Source organism: Ursus maritimus, unplaced genomic scaffold, assembly GCF_017311325.1.
Source record: "Ursus maritimus isolate PB19 unplaced genomic scaffold, ASM1731132v1 scaffold_20, whole genome shotgun sequence".
In the NCBI taxonomy this organism is placed as follows: domain Eukaryota; kingdom Metazoa; phylum Chordata; class Mammalia; order Carnivora; family Ursidae; genus Ursus; species Ursus maritimus.
This window is the reverse complement of record NW_024424453.1, coordinates 47881812-47903644: the sequence shown is the minus strand read 5'-3', so window position 1 is coordinate 47903644 and position 21833 is coordinate 47881812. Positions and strand designations below refer to the sequence as shown.

Sequence of the window (21833 nt, the reverse complement as noted above, 5' to 3'; positions counted from 1 at the left end):
ATATCCAATGAAAAAAAGACAGTCTCTTCAACAAATGGTGTTGGGAAAACAACAGCCACATGCAGAAGAATGAAACTGGACCACTTTCTTACACCATACGCAAAAATAAACTCAAAATGAATGAAAGACCTAAATGTGAGACAGGAATCCATCAAAATCCTAGAGGAGAACATAGGAGCAACCTCTGTGACCTCGGCCACAGCAACTTCTCACTAGACACATCTCCAAAGGCAAGGGAAACAAAGGCAAAAATGAACTACTGGGACTTCATCAGGATAAAAAGCTTTTGCAGAGCAAAGGAAACAGTTGACAAAACTAAAAGACACCTACGAAATGGGAGAAGATATCTGTAAATGTCTTATCAGATAAAGGGCTAGTATCCAAAATCTATAAAGGACTTATCAAACTCAACAGCCAAAAACAAAAATCCAGTCAAGAAATGGGCAGAAGACATGAACAGACATTTCTCCAAAGAAGACATGCAAATGGCCAACAGACATGAAAAAATGCTCAACATCAGGGAAATACAAATCAAAACCACAATGAGATACCACCTCACACCTGTCAGAATGGCTAAAATTAACAACTGAAGAAATGACAGATGTTGGCAAGGATGTGGTGAGAGGGGAACTCTCTTTACACTGTTGGTGGGAATGCAAGCTGTGACAGCCACTGTGGAAAGCAGTATGGAGGTTTCTCAAAAAGTTAAAAACAGAGCTACCCTGTGACCCAGCAACTGCACTGCTAGGTATTTATCCAAAGGATACAAGCATAGGGATTCAAAGGGGCACATGCACCCCGATGTTTATAGCACCAATGTCCACAACAGCCAAAATATGGAAAGAGCCCAGAGGTCCACTGACAGATGAATGGATAAAGAAGATGTGGTAAATATATATACAATGGAATATTAGCCATCAAAAAGAATGAAATCTTGCCATTTGCAACAACGGATGGATGGAACTAGAGGGTATTATGCTAAGTGAAATCAGAGAAAGACAAATACCACCTGATCTCACTCATGTGGAATTTAAGAACAAAGCACAGAACATAAGGGAAGGGAAGGAAAAATAAGATAAAAACAGAGAGGGAGACAAACCATAAGAGACTCTTAACTCTAGGGAACAAACTGAGGGTTGCTGGAGGGGAGGTGGGTTGGGGAATGGGGTAACCAGGTGATGGGCATTAAGGACACATGATGTAAAGAGCACTGAGTGTTACATGCAACTGATAAAACACTAAATTCTACCCCGGAGACTAATAATACAGTATATGTTCACTAATTGAATTTAAATAAAAAGTTTTAAAAAAACACAACTACAAAACAGACAAAATATGTGAAACACCAGTTTTCAAGACACTGGACATAAAACAAAGCTGGACGACAAACCCTGAGGCATGGAAAGAAAGGAGGCTCTGTAAGAGTTTCTACATAGCCTTCATTTAGTTCTGATTAACCCGCAACATAAGGGCATGCTAAAAGGCAAATACCAAGGAAGAATCTAATAGAACCCTACAAATGCTTTCCAAGCGATTAATATGCTCAATTAAAATCACATACTCATGAACTAATACTGGTATGTGACATTACCTGTCTATAAGAAAAGACATTTTCAAAGACAAAATACACAAAATTAAGCTACCGGTCAAAAATAAAATTGACATTTACAACTGATTTGATGAGGAAGACACTAACTTTGATCCCTAATTAAGCAAAATGTTATCTCTCCCTCAGAAAAAGAATTCTGTTCTTCTCATTTGTAGACCTGCATTACAAAAAAAAAAAAAAATTGTACTCATTTATTAGTATACTTTTACTATATCAATTTAAAAATCTGTGGATATTTGTTTTCTCTCTTGTTATAGAAATACATTCATCAATAAAAAATTTGTGGAAATTTGTTTTTTCTCGTTACATAAATACAAATAGCCACAATTTTGCCTTTTAACCCATAAATCCTAAAATATTTACTCTCTGTTTACAGGAAGAAGTTTTCCAATTTCTAATCTAGCTCAATCTCATCAATTCGAGGGTCTCCTCAGCATTCTATAATGAGTAAAAAGCTAGATTAAGAAATACATGCAACCATATATTCAAGGTTCCTCTGGGTTGTAATTTCGCACGGAACAGACAGTCCAGATGCTAATCAGGAAGCATCAGAGCATGAAGGGAACCTGAGGTTTGTCAGGACAGCTTCTCCTTTTAGAGGAAGTTTGTGGAACCCAGAGAGAGTGAGATCTGCCCAGCCGAGGACCAGTCCAGAAACTTCTCCCTGCTCTGCCTCTTCCTCTACACTTCATCAGACTGGTTCCACTGGGCTTCCAGCTGTCATTCCAGAATCTTACAAAAGTGAAAACTATGACCAAACCAACAGTCAAGAATGCCTCCCAAAGATGCAAACCAGAACCAGCTTTAAAACCCTGCCCTGGACTGCCCTCACATCTAGGAACTCTGGCTGTTTCCCACCACCCAGCTTCAGCTCCAGAGGTCTTCTCTCGGTCCTCTGTATTTCCCAGCTAAGGCTGTATGTGAAAAATTAAACCCTTAGAAAAGTCTAGAAAAAATATTTCAGTATCAGGTACACAGAAGCCAAGAAATACTATAATAAAACAGGTTCTAAATTGATGTTATTGATGAAACCATATCAGAGAAAATCATACCTTGCTTGGCAGCTAAGCAGCAGCATCTCGTGGTTATGAATCAAAATATATAAGAGAACGAGGAAGGCTTTTGCTCTAATGGAAGTTGAGGGGCTGTCAAGTAAACGGATAATTGTAGAGACAAAATCCTGTGGAAGATATTAAAATATTTTTTGAGAAAACATGAAATGAATAGAGCAGTCAACTATCATGGTCAGTAGTGCACAATAACTAAACAGATAGCAAAAAATAAAATATCAGTTACTGTTTTTGCATTCTTAATTTGTGCCGGACTCTATATTAAAATTTTAATATGTACTATCTCATTTAGACCTGAAAACTAGCCGTAACAAGTTGACACTATTATCCCTATTTTTTTGAAGAGTTTATTCATCTATTTGAGAGAGAGAGAGAGAGCGTGCACGCATGACTGGGGGGCGGGGAGAGGAAGAGGGACAAGCAGGCTGAGCTGGGAGCCTGATTTGGGGCTCATTGCAGGGCTCAATCCCAGGATGCCAGGATCATGACCTGAGCAGAAGGTAGACGCTTAACTGACTGAGCCACCCAGGCGCGCCAGTGTTATCCCTATTTTAAAGAAGAAAATGAATCTTGAAAAGTTAACAAATTCAAAAAGTTGGATTGAAATGAAGGCCAGTAGGACAACAAAGCCTGCCTCTTAACCACTCAACCACCCAACAGGAAGTGTGGCAATAAATAACTAGAAAAAGTGGAAGTCACGACTGCATGTACACGTGAACATCTGCACAAACCTGTGTCTATAGAAAACACATCTCTAGTCTACACAGCTAAGGTGCTACAGATATAAGAATACCCAAAAGAAAAACCTATATTCCTATAACATTCTGTAACTAAAGGCATAATACAAAAAGAGAAATACATACTAATATTAACATTATTTTCCCTTCTAACAGATGTACATGGCTTCAGGTGCCTATTGATATGCAAAAAGGAAATACAGACACACATACACACACAGAGGTAACGAATGTAAGCATGCAGGAATATAGGATTGTATTGTTAGTAAGGTGGCTACACAGAGCAAGAGTGGAAGTTCCCAACGGTCCTGAAGCGAAGCAAACATGTAACAGTGACACTGGTATGTCCAAGGCAAATGTAAGCAGTTAGATTTTTTGGCCATGCCACAGTCCTTTTACACTGGGTGCTATGTTACCAAGCAGGAAGAATTTACATAGGCATATGTTTTTATTTAAGGATGGAGATATACCTATGTATCTATACCTATGCATGAGTCTCACCTAGGTTCTGAATGAAATAATCAAGCTAATTCAGCACCTGGGGTTAAAAAACAAGTCAGCACTAAGGGATCTTTGAGTAATAGATCTGTTTCCACCTTTCCAGCAGGTAGACAGCAGAAAGCCCATTTCTCCACAGTCAATTCCCATTCTAATTTGTACCCTGGGCCCAAGGACCATAATTACAAATCTGTTTCCCACATTAACACCACCCACCACACATACAAACACATAATTACAAAACCACTCAAAGATCCACTAGCCTTAGACTGAAAAACTGTTCTGATTACAGAAGACTAAAAAGTCATGATAACTGACTGCAATTCAAGATCTGACAACTTCGTTTCACATAAAAGAACATTACTGGGACAACTGCAAAATCTGAATAGGTCTGTAGATGAGTTAATAATGTTAAATAAAAGCTAACGTCTTTTTAAATCCATGGCTTGTTTTTAGGGAATATTCAGTGAAGTAATTAAAGCTAAACAAGCATCAAAAAACAAAACAAAACAAAAACAAGTAAAGGAGCACCAGGTCTGCAACCTCTTCTCATACTGGCCACGTACATGCATACACACACGGTAAAAGAAACTATAAATCAAACATGGTAAAATGTTAACATTTACTAAACGTGGGTAAAGGGTATATTGCAATCCTTTGAACTGCACATCCAACACTAAACTCAGAATCTACCCTAAACATGATACCTGTCCTCTGAGGATCATCAAGACCAAACTTAAAAACATGAGCATCTTCCTTGACTCCTCCTTCCTCCCATGTCCAACTGATCCCCAATTACTGTGAGAGTGATACCCCCATTAACATTTCCTTATATTTCAGTGCACCATTATATTTTTCCTGAATTACTATAACTTTGCTTTCTTCCATCTATTTCACAAGTCATAGCCACAGTGATCTTCTCCAACAGCAAATATGATTATGTTATTCACCTATAAAATATTCTCAATAGTTGCTGCAACCCTTGAGATGAACCCTTATCATGATCTGGCTTTTTATCATCTTTCCAAAATCACTTATCACACCACCATTCCTCTATATAACCCCCAACACTCACCCTGGGGAAATAAAGCAAGAAAATAGAGAATACTGAACACAGGAAAGAGAAAAGGGGAATCCCAAGACGATTCCAGGTGACAGCTATAATGAGGCACAGAGGGCAGCTTAACCATATTGGAGTTGGTCAGAAGTCTCCAGGAGAGATCTCTTTAAGGAGAAAAAAATTGCACAGAACACATGAGGCATTGAAATGCAATCTAAAAACAGAAAGTAATGTAATAAAAGTCTGCTGAATATTGAGCTAACCAAAATTAATAGACTGAGTGCACGCTGAAAGTAAACTCCAGACAAATTTAAGATTTAAAAAATAAAAAAGAATGAAAATGTCTAGAAGAGGCCACAGGAGATAAATATATCAGATGTGTATACATTTACACACACACACACACACACACATACACACTTACACAAGCATTTATAGGCATGAAAAAGATCCAAGACAGTTAATGATACATGAAAAACATACCTTAGGAATAGAGATGCAAAAATCCTCAACAAATACATGCAAGTTGAATCCAACAATACATAAAAAGTATAAATAAAAAGATCACAATCAAGTAGAGTTTATCTCAGAAATCCAAGACCGGTTCAATATCTGAGTATCAATCAATGTAATTCAGCAGATTAAATAAGCAAAATCACATGATCATATCAATAGATAATGTAAAAACATTTGACAAAATTCAACATCCATTCATGATAAAGACCCACCAAACAAGGAGTAGAAAGGAACTTCCTCAATCTGTAAAAAAGTATTAGAGAAAAACTGCAGCTAACATCATACTTAGAGGGGAAGCTTGATGCTTCCCCACTGAGACTGGGAATTAAACAAGCATGTCCAATCCCATCACTCATAATTCAATATTTTACTGAAAGTCATTGCCAGTGTGATAAGGAAAGAAAAATAAATAAAAGTCGTTCACACTGTTATGGAAGCAATATTCTCAGAGGTTATGATTATCTATGTAAAAAATACCAAGGAATCTACAGAAAGGCTTCTACACCTTATAAATGAGTTTAGCAAGATCTGGTGTATTTCTATACACCAGTAATGAATGATTAGAAAACAAATTTTTAAAGTATCATTTTTCAATAACTCTAACAATAACAACAGAAATACAGGTATAAACCTAACAAAATTTGTGGAGACTCAGTAAGCTGAAAACTATACAACAATTATGAAAGAAAAACTGTTAAAGACATAAATAAATGGAGACATTTCATGTTTATCCATTAAAAAACTCGAGATAGTTCATATGACAATTTCCCCCCAAAATGACTTACAGATTTAATGCAATTCCAATTAAAAAAAAAATCCCAGCAGGATTTTTTTGTAGATATAAACAAGCTAATCATAAAAATTATACGGAAAGGCAAAGGAACCCATAAACAAAACAATTTAGGGTGGGAAGATGAGAGAATCACACAATTATTTTAAAACATAAAAAAAAAAAAACCCAACCCTACAGTAATCAAAATAATGTGGTACTGACAAAATGACAGATACAGAGACCAAGGAAATAGAGTTCAGAAATGGAGTCAATTAGTTTAGGACAAAGTTGCAAAGGAAACTTAGTGATTAAAGGACAGTCTTTTCAATAAGTAGTGCTTATTATGGATATCCACATGCAAAAAAAAAAAATTTACTTCATTCCATACTGTGCATCATATACAAAAATTGCAATCATACAAAAGGAATCATACAACTGAATAAAAAAGGTAGAACTATAAAGTTCTTACAAGAAAACAGAACAGAAAATCTTCATGACCTTAGGTTAGGATGTTTTTAGATATAACACCAAAAGCACAATCCATAAAAGAAATAAATGATGAACTGAACTTCATGACTATTAAAATTATCCTCTGTGGAAAACAAATAAGAAAAGACAAGCCCGATACTAGCATAAAGTATTTGTATCCAGAATATACAAAGAACTCTCAAAACTCAATACTAAGAAAAAAGCATCTTTAATGGGCAAAATATTTAAACAGACATTTCACCAAAGAACATATGTGGATATTCACATAAACACAAGAGGATGCTCATTATCACAATCATTAAAATAATGTAAATTGAGATCACAATGAGACACTATGCAATTATTAGAATGACCAACTGAAAAATGACTAGTATGTGGAACAACTAGAATTCTATATGCATTGCTGGTAGGACTGCAAAATGGTACTCTAGAAAATAGCTTGGCAGTTTCATAAAAGAAATATTAAACACACACCTACCATATACTAGATGCAGCCATTGCATTTCTAGGTATCTATTCCAGTGAAATAAAAATGTATGTTCACAGAAAAACCTACACACAAAAGTTGACAGCAACACTTTTCATTAGCAGTCAAGAAATGGAAACGACCCTTTGAATGGGTACATGGGTATATAAACTGTGGTGTATCTACATGATGGAATAGCACTCAGCAATAAAAAGAAATGAACTATTGATACAACATGGATGAATCTCAACTGCATTAAGTAAAAAAAAAAAAGTCTCAAAGATTACATACAACATAGTTCCATTTACATAACATTTTACAAAAGGTAAAACTTTGGGGGAAAGAAGACATCAGTAATTGCCAGCGAATGGGGTGGGAGGTGGTCTGCCTAAAAACCGAGCAGCACAATGTCATTCTTCGGGATGCTGCAACTGTTCTCTATCCTTCTTGTAGTGGTAGTGACAGGGTCTGCGCATGTGTCACAGAACTGTATTCCAAAAGTAAATTGCACTGTATATAAATGTTAGAAGTGATAAAAAGTGAGGGGGGGCAGCAAATAGGAATAGAAAGCAGGAACCGTGTTTCTGTTCCTAATATACAAAGAATTACATAATGACTCTTCCCCTCATACAAGGCAGAATTTAGGCCAAAAAGAAGTAAACAAGATGAGGAACACGTTTTAATGCTGAAGGCCACCATTCAAAACAAACACTTAACAGTCATGAATACAGTAATGAATGATATGCTCTAAATAGCATAGTAACCACTTCTATAAAGTGGAAACTATAGAAGATGCAAGAAGCGACAGACTTTATCATACCACTCTCAGCCCAAGACTGCCAAGACAACAAAAATAAGGGAGAAAAGACCAAATGTTATAAACAGATAAGATGTTATATATCCAACTTTACACTTAGATAACAGAAAATGTACCTTTTTCTTCAACATAAAATGTTCCTTTTTTAACTGTTAAAAGTGAACTTTATTAAACATAAAAGTATATATATTTTTATAATTTTTATTTTGTTATATTAGTCACCATACAGTACATCCCCAGCCCTTGATGCAAAACAATGAGCCATGACTCATTACTCGCGTACAACACCCAGTGCACCATGCAACATTGCCCTCCCCAATACCCATCACCGGCCTATCCCAATCCCCCACCGCCCTCCCCTCTGAAGCCCTCAGTTTGTTTCCCAACTGACCATATAAAAGGTCACAAAGAAAACCTTAATGTAATCCATAAAATACTTTTTTTTAGATTTCATCTCTCCCCCCACCCACCCACCTCCCCTCTGACAACCACCAGTTTGTTCTGTGTTTGTCTTTTTTGTCTCTTGTTTTGGTTTTTCATTCGTTTGTTTTGTCTCTTAAATTCCACATGAGTGAAATCAGATGGTATTTGTCTTTGTCTGACTTATTTCACTTATCATCATACCCTCTGAAGTCCATCCGTGTTGTTGCAAATGGCAAGATCTCATTCTTTTTATGGCTGAGTAATATTTCTGTGTGTGTGTGTGCGCGCGCGCGCGTGTGTGTGTCATCATCTTTATCCATTCATCTACCAATGGATGCTTGGGCTGCTTCCACATCTTGGCTAGAGTAAATAATGCTGCAATAAACAAAGATGCACTATCTTTTTGAATTAATGTTTTCATTTTCTTTGGGTAAATACCCATTATGAGATCATATGGTAATTCTATTTTTAATTTTTTGAGGAACCTCTATACTGTTTTCCACAGTGGCTGTTCCAGTTTGCATTCCCACCAACATTGCACGAGGATTCCTTTCTCTTCACATCCCCACCCACATTTGTTATCTCTTGTCTTTTTGATTCTAGTCATTCTGACAGGAATATGACAATATCTCATTATGGTTTTGATTTGCATTTCCCTGATGATGAGTGATGTTCAGCCATCTTTTCATGGGTCTGTTAGCCATCTGTATGACTTCTTTGGAAAAATGTCTTTTTAGGTTCTCTGCCCATTTTTAATTAGATTTGCATTGGTGTTTGTTTTTTTTGGGGGGGGGCACTGAGTTACATAAGTTCTTTATATATTTTAGATATTAACCCCTTATTGACTACATCATCTGCAAATATCTTCTCTCATTCAGTAGGTTACTTTTTGCTTTGTTGATGGTATCTTTTGCTGTGAAAAGCTTTTCATTTTGATGTATTCCCAATAATTTATTTTGCCTTTGTTTCTCTTGCCTGAGGAGACATATCTTAAAAAAATGTTTCTACAGCTGATGTCATGGAAATTACTATGGTTTTTTTCTTAGGAATCTTATGGCTTCAAGTCTCACAGTTAGGTCCTTAATCCATTTTGAATTTATTTTTGTGTATGGTGTAAGAAAGTGCTCCAGTTTTCCCAGCACCATTGTGTCTTTTCCCCTTGTATATTCTTGCCTCCATTGTTGTAGATTGATTAACCATAAAAGCACAGGTTTATTTCTGGACTCCCTATTCTGTTCCATTGATCTGTGTGTCTATTTTTATGTCAGTACCATACTGTTTTGATTACTACAGCTTTGTACTATATCTTGAAATCTGGGATTGTGATACCTCCAGCTTTGTTCTTTTTCAAGATTGGTTTGGGCTTTTTGGGGTCTTCTGTGGTTCCATACAAATTTTTGTTCCAGTTTTGTGAAAAATGTTGTTGGTATTTTGATATGATTGCAGGAAATCTGTAGACTGCTTTGGGTATATGGGCACTTTTTAAAAATATTAATTCTTCTAATCCATAAGCATGGAATGTCTTTGTGTTTTATAGTATGGAGTACCAGTCTTTTATCTCCTTAGTTAAGTTATTCCTAGGTATTTTATTATTTTGTGTGTACCTGAAAATGGGATTTTTCTTAATTTCTCTGCTATTTCATTATTAGCGCATAGAAATGCAATGGATTTCTGTGCATTGGTTTTGTATCCAGTGACCTTACTGAATTCATTTATCAGTTCTAGTACTTTCTTAGTAGAATCTTTAGGAGTTTTTTTATATACAGTAATACATTATCTGCAAATAGTGCAAGTTTTACTTCTTCCTTACCAATCTGGATGCCTTTTATTTCTTTTTCTGGTCTGACTGCTGTTGCTAGGATTTCCAGTACTATGTTCAATATAAGCGGTAAGAGTGACATCCTTGTCTTGTTCCTGTTCTTAGAGGAAAAGCTCTTGGCTTCTCAGCATTGATGTTAGCTGTGAGTTTTTCATATATGGCCTTTATTATGTTGAGCTATGTTCCCTCTAAACCTACTTTGTTGAGGGTTTTTAATCATGAATGAATGTTGTAGTCTGTCAAATGCTTTTTCTGTGTCTATTGTGTTGATCACATGGTTTTATCCTTTTTCCTGTTGATGTGATGTATCTTACTGATTGAGTTGTGAATAATGAACCATCCTTACATCACTGGAATAAATCCCACTTGGTTGTAGTGAATGATTTTTTTAATGTATTGCTAGATTCACTTTGCTAATATTTTGTTGAGATTTCTACATCTGTGTTCATCAGATACATTGGCCTATAGTTCTCTTTTTTTTGTAATGTCTTTATCTGGTTTTGTTATAAGGGTAATATTGAAACTCAGAGAGTGAATTTGGACGTTTCCTTCCTCTTTTATTTTTTGGAATAGTTTGAGAAGAAAAAATAATTTTTATTAGCATGATGCAATAAAACTAGAAATTAATAAAAGCACCAATAATCCAAAAGATCCTCATACCTGGAAATTTTTTAAACACTACTTTTATAAAAAGCTCTATACAAGCCAAAATTGAAAAACTTAAAAATACAGTAAGAACACCATGTATCAGAACCTATGGGATACATTTAGAACATCAGTCAGAAGAAAATACAACATGTAAATACATTTGTAAATAAAAATGTAAGAACAAAAATATGAGAACTAAATTCCCAACACAAAAAACTGGGGGGAAAAAGCAATAAAAATGAATAAAATAAAGATGCAGGCAAAAGGTAGTTACAGAAAATAGAAAAAAAAAGGTAAATGATAAGTCAAAATGCTGTTTTTTTGAAAAATAACAAAATAAAGCGCTAAATTAATCAAGAAAAGGGGGAGAGAGCAAATATATTTTTTTTTAAAAGTTAAAAAATTCCCATTACCTGGCTTCGATTTAACAACGTGAAAGTCAGCCGTGTTCTGTGCAGAAGCAGTTCATATTTTACTGCTGTTCTACTTATGTGAACACAGAAAAATATACGAATCCATTCTACTCTAGAATGAATATTTGTGTTGTTTAGAGTTTGGGACTATCATGAGTAAAGCTGCTATGGACATTCTCATATGTGTCTTTTTGTGAACAAATAACGTATGTATCCACTTCTCTTGGATATATACCTGAGAGCAGAACTGCTAAGTCAAGAAGTAGGCATCTCTTTAGCTTTAATAGAGGCTGTCAAATGATTTTCCAAAGTGGTTGTACTAATTTATTCTTCACTAATATATGAAAACTGCATTTCCACATCCTTCCCAACAGTTGCTGTTATCCATCTTTTCATTTCATCCAAATTCCTAACTCTGAGTTTAGAGCAAATATAATGAACACAAATGAGTCAATTTAGAAGGAGAAACTTTCTAAACAGTCTAGTATTACTTTAAAGCCAAAGTTTTATGAACAAGATAATACATCGCTTATTCTAACTTATAAGGAACTAAAAAGAATTTATGGTAATCTATATAGAGACAGAGATTCCATACAAGGAAATCTATATTTAAATAGATTTAACTCCTTGACAAAGAATACAACATAAGACTTTTGTATAAATAAGAAATCAAGAAAAAGAAAATGTGTATTAAAGAAAATACAATTACAAATGGTGAATATAATCTTGCTAAAGATTTTTAAGTATATTAAAATGCATCTTATCTTAAATTTTAAACATTTAAATTTTTAAGTACTCATAGATTTAGCATTTACGCATTCAAGTCCAAAAGCATTATGCCAAAAATATAATTGGTGCTTTCTCTATTTCAAGTGCTAGTAAACTAGCTAGATAAAACAGAAAACTCCATAGTTTTCACTCTACTAGGTTATGAAAAGATGAATCCCTTTGATAAAGAACAACAAAAATACAAACCATTTAAGAAAAAACTTGAGAGAAACATATGACTTAACAAAGAAAACCACAGCTTTTGACAAGAGTGATAACAGAGCTCTTAAACAACTGGAGTGGCAGCATAATACACGGACTGGGAAAGAACTTGGAATTGGGAACCAGGCAAACCTGACTACAAATGCCACATTCCTTGACAAAACAACCTCTCTAGGATTCCGGTTCCTCAACTTCAAAATAAAATGGAGATGATTACACTGACATTTTCACAGGCTTGGTATAATGACTGAAGGCTTTTTGTCCAACTTAAAAATACTAAAATACCTAAAAATACTAAATAATGGATTTTCCACACAATTACTAAAACATATCATAAAGTGCTGCAAGAACTAAAGTTTTGAAATGTGTTTGGGAAACATAAATAAAACAATAGAAAGAGGAAAACAATCAGAGGTATATTTAAGACTTTAGCAAATAAAAAAGATAAAAAACAAACTATTCATTTATTGCAATTCTTACTTTTCTACTTACACTAGAAAGACTCCAAACATGTCTTTTAAAATTTAAATTTAAATAAGGGGGGGGGAAGCAACCTTATGATACTACACGTCTGTCAAAATAAATACATAATCTTGGAAAAAGTATTTGAAAGATGTATAAGTCACTTTTACCAATAAAAAATTTATGAACACTCCAGTTAAAAACCACATGAACTAGCAAACAACTGATATAACAAACTCTAAACTGCCTAACAAGGAAATAAATCATCTACTCTCACTAGTAGGCAAAGAAATGCAAATTTCAGAAGAATAAGATTCCGTTTCATTGCAAAGCAGACCGGCAAAGATGAAAATGGATGGCAGCCAGTGCTCGCATGGTCATGGATAAATGGATAAATCTTAAATATGGCCCATATGAAAAAAAGTGTTCAACCTTTCCTCCAGCTGAGAGGAAAGTGAGTTATTTCTCAAAGGCCTTAAAAATGTTATTTTCTTCTGACACAGTTGTTATAGCTCAAGAAATTTCTCCTAACAAATTGAGGAACAAATGAGCTTTAAGTACAATAACGTTTGTGATAGTGTTGTTTACCTGACAAACAAAAACAAGCAACAATCTTAATATTCCAAAACAGGGGATTTGTTAAGTAAATCAGAACTGTAGCAAAGACTGTTATCTACCCCACTTCCTGTTTCATTGTCCTCTTTCATGGTCAACTCTAATGACACGCTTAGGGGGTGGAGGTGGTATAAGGGGCACTACATGACTTTCAGAGCCAGGTCAGAAAAGGCCATGTGGCCTCTGCCTACTTTCCTCAGGAAATACTTTTTTTTTTTTTAAGATTTATTTATTTATTTTAGAGAGAGAGTGGGGGGGGAGCGGGTACTGCAGAGGGAGAGAGGAGAAACTCAAGCTGACTCAATGTGGAGCATGGAGCCCAACGTGGGGCTTGATCCCATGACCTCAAGATCACAACCCAAGCTAAAACCAAGAGTCAGATGGTCAACAGACTGTGCCACCCAGGCACCCCTCTCAGAGCACTTGTGGAACCCAGCCATTATGCTGTGGGAAAGCCCAAGCAACCTTCAAAGGCCCACATGGAAAGCAAATGAGGTTCCCAGCCCACAGCCCCAGTTGGGTGCCCACTGAATGGCTAGTACCAACTTGCTGCTCATACGAATGAACCATCTGGAAAATTTATTCTTCGAACCCACTCAATCTTCCCAGCTAACACGGCCTTGCTGGAATTACAGATTTGTGAGCAAAATGAGTTACTGTCCTTGTGCAAGCCACTACGTTTTGAAGTAGTTTGTTACAGAGGAAAGATGAGTGAATTACAGCTGGAGTATATAATGGAAGACGAAAACTTTCCAGGCATAAAAAAATTTTGTACAGTAATAGCCATAATTTTAAAACATAGAAACGTCCACAAGTAAGTGATGAGGTCTATTGTATTTATTCCTGATGTCGTGGACGCAGCCATTATTAACAATCTTGCAAAACTAAAATAATTTATGATTTTGATTGGGGGAAAAAACTAGATAAACTATAACAAATACTAAAAATAAAAGAAGTTATATACTACATGTGTTTGTAACATAGTAACTCTGAGTCCCTTGAGAAGATGCAGTATATTACAGACTACAATTTTGGATCGGAGCCAAAAAACATCTTGTGCCCTAAATAAATTCTCATTTAGTCATAACTAAAAAAATGAACAGTCTGATTCCCTACAACTAATTGCCCGGGACTCCATAATTAATCTTAAGCAACATGCACCACACCTCTAGAACAGTATAGTAGTCTTGTAACACTTGAGGAGGGAAGATTATAGGCCGCAGGCAAAGACCCAGTGCCAAGGATGAATAATCAAAACGACCTTTAAAGAACCAAAAATGACCTCGGGTCACTTCAGTTTGCAGTCCGCTATGTATTCAGCTTTGATTTAAATTCATCTGGCCATTCAGCTCAACATACCTAAATATTACATGTGGGGGAAGAAAAGCAGAAGCCGTGCAGGTCTATAACCAAACCACAACACGACGAGTTTATGTCCAACAATCAAACGGTACTCGGCAGTGATTTCACGGTGGACAGATCTACCTAACGAAGATGAGATGATGAAATATTCAGAATGCTAGGAATTGGTCCAAATATGTGAAGCTTCCAGAGCAAACAAAATGAATCCTTCATCAAAATTCAGCAAAAGGATAAAACATCCCTCTACTACATTCCATAAAGACAAAACTATTAGATGAATAAAAATAATGATGAGGTCGAGAACTTCAAAATTATCTCCTGCAAATCTCAAGAGGGAAAACTGATCTGCTTCAATCAACTGTCACAGGTAAAAATCAATGAGTACAGCCTGGCCATCAACGGATAATAGCCTCAAGGAAAACAATGAGAAATCACTGACACAATTTTTTTCCCATTTAATAGCAATGGAAATAAAAAAAACTGTACTGGTTAAATCTCAAATTGGTATTGGGTTACACTTCCCTTAAAGTTTAGCCAAGTATCTAACTAAAATGTCTCACAAAATACATTTATTAATGTAGACAGACTAAAAATACCACAATACAAACTCATGGTCTGATGAATACGAATAAATTACCATCTTTTAAATGCTTAATTAGCAACCATTGAGTCAGTAGGCCTGGTGACAGTAAGAAGACGGGAAAAAAAAAAAAATCCTGAGTAGGCTTAGCATTCAAATTTTTCTAAATTTTACATACACAAAATTTCTCAGTGATTTTTCTTGGTACTTCCAAGTAACAGTGGTCTACAGCTTCTGGTTTATTATTAATTGCTATGGTGCCACTTGGGCAAAACACAAAATCTGAAGCAACGATTTCAGTCAACCTAGATTGCTAAAATACAAATAGCAGCTATTGTCAAAATTAATAAGGCAAGAAATTTTCAGAAGGCAGTATTTCTAGTCAATAACACTCAGAAGGAAACCATTCTTACCAGTGAGCATGAACAAACTCACCTATGAAATAGGATATGTCTTTAAAAATTAATGTGTAAGTCTTTAACCCCCCCAAAGCATATAAAGTCCAAAGGATGCATTACTGATTATCCAGCTACAAAGTACTTTTGAGGTCACTTACCTTAGGAAAAACATAACCAAGGCAGACGTTCGAATCTATGTAACTTAAACAAGTTGATATGAGTTTTCGAAGCTCGATTAACTGAAATACAGCCGAGTTTCAGGAGTTTTATATGCTTTCAGTTTTCTAACATCAACAATCAGACACTGAGTTTTTATGATAAGCTTTTTTTTTTTTTAAGTCACACCAGGAATTTATTTACAAAGCAGTTGACTAGTTTATTGTAACTTTCATATACTTACCCCTTTTCATTGTATGCATTTATATACACACATAGGTGTGTATTTACATATATGTGTGCAGATGGAGGGAGGGAGGGAGGGAAACAGTCACTGCAGGTTTAGAATGACATACTATTCTATCAACCTGATTCTCACTACTTGGCCTTAGCTTAGTCAAACATCGTTTGGTTGTCTGCAGTTCATTCTCTGATGGAAGCCTCAGGAAGAGCTCACAGGAATTGATCTCTTCCATGTTCACACATCCACCTGTGGTTTTTTTGTGTTTTTTTAAGATTTTATTTATTTATTTGACAGAGATAGAGACAGCCAGCGAGAGAGGGAACACAAGCAGGGGGAGTGGGAGAGGAAGAAGCAGGCTCATAGCGGAGGAGCCTGATGTGGGGCTCGATCCCATAACGCCGGGATCACGCCCTGAGCCGAAGGCAGACGCTTAACCGCTGTGCCACCCAGGCACCCCCCACCTGTGGTTTTTATAACAAAGACCCAATGTAACTGAATATAAAGTCCTTGGCTAATGTCTTTTCTTAAAAATCTTAAATACCTTAGCAGTAAGTGGAGCTGAATTGTGGCATCAAGGGTCACTATGGAAATGTCCGATGCCAGTATAACTGTCGTTTCCTTGTAAGTGACTTGCTGAGATTTAAGGTCCTTTTGCCTAGATGCTCAAAGGATTTTTCTTTAAAATATCATCTTCTTGCTATTGTAGAATGATTTTCCTAGATACGCTGTGTGTCCTTTTGATTTCCATTCAAGTACTCTTTGTATTCAGGAAAATATTGTCTGGATTGTAGTTTTTAGGATCTGTTCTGTTTTAATGACTTAGTTTTCTTCTTTGTATGCTGGATTATCTTGGTCTCCTCCATATTGAAGACTGTCACTGGGATGCTCTTCATCTTTCCCTTGTTTTTTTTTTTTTCTTTTTTTCACTTCTCTTTCTATTCCTATTATCCCTATAAGACAAAAGTGTTAGTGCCTATTTCCCTTTGTGTTCCTTTATAAACTATCATCAACGGTCTTCATTACTGCTTTTCCCCTGATTTTGGAATCTTTCCTGAGACAACGTCACCTTTTTGTACTTTCCTACAGCCCAGTTCTGTTTTCCACTCCCCTATTTCTGACTTGTGCAGTTCTTCCACAGCTTCCATTCCAAATTTCCTAATTCATTTCAGTTTTTTTTTTAAATATTAGGTTTGACAGTTTTCATATGCTTTGTGGCCATGTTTTTATTAATAATCCTCCATCGTCTAGGGGGATGTTATTCAAAACTACTTATTCTTACCTTCCTATACTCTTTTACACTATCTTTTCATGGATTTTTGACAACCCTTTGGCTTTGTTGGTGTCTGAATGAAATGGATTTTCGTGTACTTTTGAGAAGGAAGTTCTACTGTGGACAGTGAGGATAGGCCAGGATAACTCGTTATTTTTGTGATTTGAGGCCTCTTTCCTCTGTTGTGACTCTGAAATATTCACACATACGGCCTCTTGGAGTGAACTCCACAGCACATTCTCGGAGCTGCCTTATCCAACATCCTCTACACCTTTTCTCTCAGGGTTCCTGCCACGTTTAATGTGCATTCTAGTCCTGGTTTGTCCAGCGTGGAATGCTCTCCTAGGAGAAAGTTTTTCTTGGATATTTCTGAAAACCTGGAAGGGCTTATGTTACTCCTGCCCACCCTGGTCTCCCCAGTCTTTCTGGACTCAACCACACACTAGAACCTATGAAGTCTCCCCAACTTTCAATGGCTAATCTAAGAACTGCATGCCAGGTTTTCCACTTTGAGTGGGGAATTTTCTGTTAGAGAGTGAGTACTTGCCAGAAATTCTTGGATTCCCCAGTTTCCGGGACTCACAGAATGCACCTTCTCCTTCGCTCCGCAACCTCCCGAACAGCTGCTGACCCCACACTGCCATTCACAACTTTACTGCACTCACTCCTATTCTGGCTTTGTGGAATAACTCGACACCTTCATAAGGAGATCTGAGGAGCTGAAAAAATTCTGCGTAGCAGCAACATTCTTCCTCCCCAAATCTACCCCAACAGGAACACACTATTACATAATGTGTACCTTTGAGTTTTTCTCAGTTTCAACAGAATTCATAGGCAAGGGGCTATGATGTTGCATTTGAATAATCTTGTCAGTAAAACGTTATAAAGTCAATTACAAAGCGACACTCTCAAATATGGAATATCTGGACAAGCCAACAAGCATATAAATATAAATATCCGGACAAGCATATAAATGTTTTTAAGTAAATATTTTACTTATTTTATATTTTAAGTGTATATATGTATACACTAAGATATATGTATCTTACTTAAAATCCACTCCTTGTACCAGGTCAGCATCACTCTGAAAAAGCACAAAATGACCAGCAATTGGATATATTTTATTATACCACTAAATAAAAGCACCAAGGCCTTCCTAAACATTAGTCCAAAACACGGGCCACAGCCCAAACACCCAAAACAAAGGAACAAGAAGGCATACACAAAACCTGCGGCCAACCTCCCAGTCTCATCAGTGTACCACAAGATCCAGTGTTAAATTCCTCAAACATTCCACATAAGCAATACACCTCTTCCCTCAGAGCACTCTTCCCAATCATAGATTAATTTTCCCAATGCTAGAGTGCAATGCTGTCACTGAAAGTTGTGCAATTCATATGTAAACTTCTTTTTCATATGTGAATTTAATAGAATGATACGTCTTGAATCACAAGACGCAGGGATATCTGGTAAGCTTCTAGATGGCAAATATTATTTTTGAAAACTAAACTTCTTTAAGGAAATGTTTTTTTAATTAACTTCAATTTCTCCCCTTAACTAAACCAGTATGCCTGAAGTCAGCCATGAAGGCCTGCAAATTGAAAAAAGATGACTAATTTTGTGATGTTTAGGACAGAATAAAAAAGCATAAGACACTTTTTCTTATATCCAAAACAAGCAATACTCCAACTAATAACACAGCTTGTCACAAGAGAAGACACTCACTCCCCAGCTCCCTTGAGTGAGCCTACATCACGTTCCATCTCGATCTATCTCATACATAGGGTCAGGATAACTTCTTTGTTTATTTTTGTGGTGATGTGGGGTCTCATCCCCACATCCCATTCCATCTCATCTATAATAAAGTACCACATTACCAACCTGCCAGAATATTTCCATTAAACACAGGTGGTAATGTTCAAAGTTAGTTGGTTTAAGAATCCATACTATTTTAATGATGTGATAGGGTTCCTAAAACCCTATATATTCTGAGGCTGTCTGTAAAGCTTTAAGAACAAATAGGGGGGGAAAAATCCAGTCAAGAAATGGGCAGAAGACGTGAACAGACATTTATTTCTCCAAGGAAGACATACAAATGGCTAACAGACACATGAAAAAATGCTCAACATCACTCAGCATCAAGGAAAGACACATCAAAACCACAGAGAGATACCACCTCACACCAGTCAGGATGGCTAAAATTAATAACTAAGGAAACAACTGATGTTGGTAAGGATGCAGAGAAAGGAGAACCCTCTTACACTGCTGCTGGGGATGCAAGCTGGTATAGCCACTGTGGAAAACAGTGCGGAGGCTCCTCAAAAAGTTAAAAATAGAACTACCCTACAACCCAGCAACTGCACTACTAGGTGTTTATCCAAAGGACACAAACATAGTGATTCGAAGGGGCACCTGCACCCCAATGTTCATAGCAGCAATGTCCACAATAGCCAAGCTATGGAAAGAGCCCAGATGTCCACTGACTGATGAACAGATAAAGAACATGCAGTGTATTTATACAATGGAATATTACTCAGCCATCAAAAAGAATGAAATTTTGCCATTTGCAATGACATGGATGGAACTAGAGGGTATTATGCTAAGCGAAATGAGTGAGAGAAAGACAAATACCATATGATTTCACTCATACGTGAAACTTAAAACAGATGAACATAGGGGAAGGGAAGGAAAAATAAAATCAGACTAAAGCAGAGAAGGAGGCAAACCATAAGAGACTCCTAACTCTAGGAAACTGAGGGTTGCTGGAGGGGAGGTGGATGGGGGGGACGGGGTAACTTGGTGATGGGCATTAAGGAGGGCACTTGATGGAATGAGCACCAGGTATTATGCAACTGATGAATCACTAAACTCTACCCCTGAAATTAATAATACAGTATATGTTAACTAAATTGAATTTAAATAAAAATTTAAGAAAAAATACATGTTACAGTGTTTCTACCTTCAAGTACATTTTTAAAGAACAAAAGGAAGTTTAGAATCACAAACAATACCAAAACTCAATAAATGTAAACTAAAGATTTATGTATTTCATTGGGTAGTCATATTGTTAGTAAATACCAGAATGTTTTTAAAAATTTTATTTATTGAGACACAGAGAGCGAGAGAGAAATAGCAAGAGTTGGGGGAGGGGCAGAAGGAGAGGGAGAAGCAGTCCGCCCCTGCTGAGCAGGGAGGTGGGGCCTGATCCTAGGACCACAGGATCATGACCTGAGCTGAAATGAGATGCTCAACCAACTGAGCCGCCCAGCTGCCCTAACACCAGAATTTCTGAAGAATTCTTGCACTTCAAAAAAAAAAAAAAAACAAAATCACAAATGACTATCTATGAGATGTTACCATGGTTTTCCTTTCAGACCATACTGCATGTGGGTAAAATCATCCATGTGATAGGCAGACTATCACACCTAACACCATAGCCACAATCACCGCACACACAATCTCAAGAAGAAAACTACTGAATGCTCCCTAGAGATCATCACAAACTTCAAAAGTGAAGAAAATGTAAATTATAACTTGAGTGCTATAACATGAATCCTTTTATCCAACTTATGAAACATTTCAAGGATACAAAAAATCCACTCAACTTGATCAAATCCTAATATTTAAAAAAAATTAGCCCAAATTCCTTTTATTTTTTTTTAAGAAACAACACATTAGCGAGACACAGCTGAAGCTGCTGCCCTCCATTACAGAAAGGTAAGCACTCTCAGAACTCTGGTGGTTACAACAGAATTATGTACCCATAAAACACAGACAAATATTTTTGCATATTTTCAACTTTGTGTATGTTACTCTTTTGTCCATATCTTTTTCAGCTCACCTTTTTCACTCAGTTTTATTTATGAGATTTATCCATATCAATATATTTTCAGCCGGGTTAATTCGTTACTTGCTATGTATTGTTCCCTCATATGGATATATTACAATTTAATTTGCTGATTGACTTTTACGTTGCTTGCCATCTTCTGACACTGTAAAAATGCTGGAAGACAAATACCCTGTTTCTGCGCACAGCTGTACAAGGATACGTTCCTAATGGAAATATTATGCTATGTGCATCTTCAACTCTTCTAGAGAGTATGAAATTGCACTCCAAAGTGATTATACCACTTTACCGCGGAGGGTTCCCACTGGTCTATATCTTCACCAACAACTCCTACTTTCAGACTTATATATACGCCAACCTGAAGCCTATGAAACTAACTCGTTTTCATCTTCATTTTATTCATCAGCATTCAGTGTGAGCATCTTTTCCCAACATTACTGACCATTCTAGCTTCTTCTTTAATGAAGCAACTCTTCATAGCCTGTGTTCATTTTGTCTTGTCTCTTCCTTTTTATACGTAGGCATTTTTTTATGTGCTGGATACTAAGCCTTAAGAAAACTTTCCCTACAGC

General features: G+C 36.4%; 1 protein-coding gene across 4 annotated transcripts in view; it reads right to left on the bottom strand.

The window, feature by feature from the left end:
• The window catches only part of ULK4 (unc-51 like kinase 4), a 596079-nt gene that overhangs the window by 439254 nt on the left and 134992 nt on the right, over positions 1-21833 (bottom strand). For all 4 annotated transcript variants that reach the window (XM_040636925.1, XM_040636927.1, XM_040636926.1 and 1 more), the window contains one exon: positions 2662-2789. In XM_040636925.1, the coding sequence (XP_040492859.1) occupies positions 2662-2789 (128 nt within the window). The remainder of the gene's footprint in view (positions 1-2661; positions 2790-21833) is intronic.